Source organism: Octopus bimaculoides, chromosome 1 (assembly GCF_001194135.2).
Source record: "Octopus bimaculoides isolate UCB-OBI-ISO-001 chromosome 1, ASM119413v2, whole genome shotgun sequence".
NCBI classification, from domain to species: Eukaryota; Metazoa; Mollusca; class Cephalopoda; order Octopoda; family Octopodidae; genus Octopus; species Octopus bimaculoides.
The window spans coordinates 111050650-111055195 of record NC_068981.1 but is presented as its reverse complement, the minus strand read 5'-3'; the positions used below and the strand labels follow the sequence as shown (position 1 = coordinate 111055195).

The following is a 4546-nucleotide window of genomic DNA, read 5'->3' as shown; positions in this document are numbered from 1 at the left end:
CCACGCAGTGGGACTGAACCCAGAACCATGTGGTTGGTAAACAAGCTACTTACCACACAGCCACTCCTGCACCTGGTGATTGGTGAATTTTTACTGCAGATTTATTCCAAATTGTACTGCAAAATTAGTTCCTTTAACACAGATTTTACAGCAGTTCAAATCAAGCAACAACACTCCAAGCCATTTTAGAACTCAAAGAATTCAAATCTTCTAAGAATGCATGATTCAGAGTCTTAGAAGAGGGGACTGCTGACATGATCAGGGTTTCCTTAACTAGTCTTCCTGGTGTGGGAAAGAACAAGGAGGAATGCATCTTCACACCCTCTCAGCAAAACAGCCATGATACCAAAAAACAATACCAAAAAACGAGGTTATTACACTGTCGCAACTACAAACTTTTCAAACAGTGACAGTTGAACTGCGAAACATGTCCTTGCTCACTTATCCGGCTGAGGGTGCTCATCTCTCTCTCTCTGCTGATGGATCTGATACTGCTGTTGGTGCTGTTCTCCAACAATCTTACAAGGATAAAATGCAACCTTTAGCACTTTTCTCTCGCCAGCTCAAACCTACTGAATCTTGGTACAGCACTTTTGGCAGAGACCTTTTAGCTATATTCTTAGCTGTGAAGAATTTCTCCAATCTATTAGAAGGCCGACAATTTACCATTTTCACAGATTACAAACCTCTCGTGTTCACTTTGTTATCAAAATCCGACAAGCATTCACCTAGAGAAACCCAACAATTAGATTATATATCACAGTGCACTAGTGATATTCAGCATATTTCTGGTTCTAGCAATGTTGTTGCAGATGCCTTATCACACCTTCCTGTTTGCTATTTATCATCTGTTTCTGAAATCAATTTTTCTGCTTTGGCTGCTAACCAGCCTGCTTTAACTTGGATACCGCATCTGAAGAATTCACCAGTTGCAAATTTGAATATCTTCCAGTATCGACTGCAGGCTGGACCATATTGTATGGCACATCACCTGGTTCTCTGCATCCGCTAGTTTCAGAGTGTCACTGGCGACTGATTTTCAATGCTTTGAATTTGTTATCTCACCCTGGAAATGCTGCTTCAGTAAAGCTTATTTTGGCTCATTTTCTCTGGCCAAATATGTATCAGCATACTACTGCATGGTCTCACTCCTGTTTACAATACCAGTGTTCTAAGTAAGATACACAAGCATATTTGTTCACTCCTTGGCACTTTTGAACATCCAGATACTCGTTTTAAGCATGTTCACAGAGACCTGATCGGTCCTTGGATTGCTAGTCATGGTTTCAGCTAAATTCTTACATATGTAGACCGATTTTCATGTTGGCCTGAAGCTGTTCCATTGTGTGATATTTCTGCAGAGTTGGTTGCCCAAGCTCTAGTTTTGACTTTGATTTTGTATTTTGGTATTCCCTTAAGGATCACTACTGATCATGGAAGACAGTTTGAGTTGCAGCTTTTTACAGAACTTTCGAAAATTTTAGGCATTAAGTATATCCGTACAAGCAGTTACCATCCTGCATCTAATGGTATGGTAGGAAGATTCCACCATCAACTTAAAGCTGCATTATGATCCTGCCCAGATCCCCACCATTGGAGTCAGTACCTTTCTGTTGTCCTTTTGGGTTGTCACTCCTCTGTTAAAGAAGATCTAGGATATTCTCCTGCTGAACTTCTCTACAGTTCACCACTATCTCTACCAGGCCAAATGTTGGCACCTGCGGATTTATCGACTCAAGATCCTGCATCTTATGTACATAGACTACAAACTTACTTTGCTGATCTTCCACCAATGTCTTCTCAACATCAGACTATTCCTACTGCTGTTCCAGCAGACATTTCTTCTTGGACACATGTATTTCTCAAAGATGGCTCAGTGCGAGGACCCTTTACACAGCCTTATAAAGGACCCTATCATGTCCTTGCAAAGACTCATAAACTCTTTACCATAGACAATCATGGACAAAAAAAGAGACAGTGTCAATAGACAGAGTGAAGCATGCTTTCTCAGAAGCCCTCACTCCAGAGCCAAAATTCCCCTTTGTTACACACCTTTTCAAACAGCAAACACCGCACCTTCACCACCACCTCCAAAAACACAGCCACCTACCCCTGCATCAAAATACATCACTACAACGCATAGTGGTAGAAGAGTGCACTGGCCAAAAAAATTATGTAAGACTGTTTACATCTGAACAATTTTATTATTGCCTGAACTCATGCATATATGTATTTTCAGCATTCTTGTGTTTATTATTTGACTGCTTATTTCCTGTATATTTTCTTTGCATATTCATTTGATATGTTTTGCTACCTCCTTTTTCTAGTTCTTTTACCCTTCTGCTACTAGAATTTTTCTGTGATTGCCCATTTGCCAGTGACAAATGTTCTAGCAGGGGAGTTCTGTAGCATAAGTGGTTACCAGAGGCATGTGTGCGATGTTAAAGCCTTAGTTGTTTAATATTAAATGTCTTCAATTAGATTATACAAAGCCTCCTCATTCAGCTAACATGTGATCTGGTGATTAGGCAAGTTGGTTGGTCAAGTACAACTATCTAATTGTGTCCCTATGGGAAAATCAAGCACTAGGCCACAAAAGATATAAATAGCATTCTTTTTGACTGTCCAGCCTCTTTTGCCTCAGGCCATAGACCATATGAGGTTACCATCATTCTAATAATGTTTTGCCTAGCAGTCTTCTTACTACCATCGTTCTAATGATGCTTGCCTAGCAGATTGCAGACCACCATCATTTTCATGATGAATATTCAACAGCTACCATTATATCCTGCATTATCAAGGCAATTTGTTCAGTAGCTAACTCTACCGCCACAACCTATTCGACATTGGCCTGTCATGTTACCAATTTCGTTGACACCTGCTATGAACTTGAAACAGTAAGTCCAAGCTTTGAACTGAATATGTTTTCCATCTAAGCCTCACACATGACACCACACACACATTTCTGATACCCTTGCAATTTTGTCTCACAACTAGTTCATTTGTTATTCAAAAAGGATCCACAACATGTTAACATTTGATTTCTTACATTGTATGAAAAGCTGTGTTTGAATCATCTATCCCAAATAAATTCTATATATTATTGTATGGAGTCTAATCTTCTTTTTATGACAGAATACTATCATACAACTTAGATTTAGAGGATTACTACATAGCTATCTCCACACCACTGAGTTTGATGTAATGTCATGCTAGTATCCCGCTAAATATGCTTGAAGGTTGTATTTCTTCTCCTTTAATAAAGAAACATATTCAGGGTTTAGAGCATTGAAACTAGAAATATATATACATAAAAAAGCAATCTTCAAAATTATTTTGTTATGAAAAAATTAAAATTTATACTTACATATCAGGAAATCTACCTTCAGTAGAAACACAGTATGTCAAGTTGTATACGGTTTCTAACTTACATGCAGAACAGCCATCAGTACTCTTACAAGTCTCATAGTCATATATAAGGGTGCATGTATCATCAGGAAGATTTATTCTCATTAATTTCCCACTTTCCACACCATTATAGCCACCCATTATATAAAAATCTTTGTCAACTGTAGTGGCTGCAGCACCAAAGTAGTTACGAAGGTAATCATTCATTTCAGGATCTAGAAAATATAAGTGTATAATCAGATATCAAGGAACTTGGCATATTTTGACAAATATATTAAAATACAAAGATTATAATTCAATTTTTTTTAATGTTTAATATAAATATGTGGCTGGTGTACAAGAGTAGCTAGAAATCAGAGCACTGGTACAATAAATTCTTTTTCAATGCATGGATGGATCCATAGAAATAGTTGATAGCTTCTTCCACCAAGGCAATCTAATGAGTTGAGAAGGAAGACATATCGAAAGCATAGTAGCCAGAAAAAGTACACAACACAAAAACACTCAGGGTAAGATTATCTTTGTTGATAAAAAGAGAATTTTCTCTTCGAACAAATGGTAGACTATATGTTGTTCATATACAATATGCAATGTTTCATGGTAGTGAGATGTGGGCACTGAATACAGAGGATGCATTAAAATTGCAAAAAAATTGAAATCAGCATATACTGCCAGATGTGTAATAGTATGCATGTGCATCATGGTACAGATGACTAAAAATAGAATGGGTAGAAGAGAGATTAGATAACAGCTGTGTTGGTAAACATGAAATATGAATGGATGATAACAGATGACTAATGAAGTGCCAGGAGATCAAAGTGGAAGAGAAATATCAAGGAAGACAGGCAAAAGTGGTGAAAGCTAATCTCAAGATACCCAAATTTTAAAAAATGACAAATGAGCACAAGAATGGCAAGATACTGTATTAGGGAGGACATGCCCAACCCATGCAATCATGGAAAAGAAAAGAAAGACAGAAGGAAAGAGAGAAAAACAGACAGATAATACAGATATCTATCTATCTATCTATCTATCTATCTATCTATCTATCTTATCTAGCTATCTATCTATTTATTTCTCTCTCTCTCTCTCTCTCTCTCTCTCTATATATATATATATATATATATATATATATATA

At 37.3% G+C, this 4546-nt stretch overlaps 1 protein-coding gene across 1 annotated transcript in view; it reads right to left on the bottom strand.

Annotated features, from left to right (window-relative positions):
• LOC106877988 (multiple epidermal growth factor-like domains protein 8) overlaps window positions 1-4546 on the bottom strand; it is a 575983-nt gene that overhangs the window by 184419 nt on the left and 387018 nt on the right. The window contains exon 20 of the mRNA XM_052968134.1: window positions 3368-3623. Within this exon, the coding sequence (XP_052824094.1) occupies window positions 3368-3623 (256 nt within the window). The remainder of the gene's footprint in view (window positions 1-3367; window positions 3624-4546) is intronic.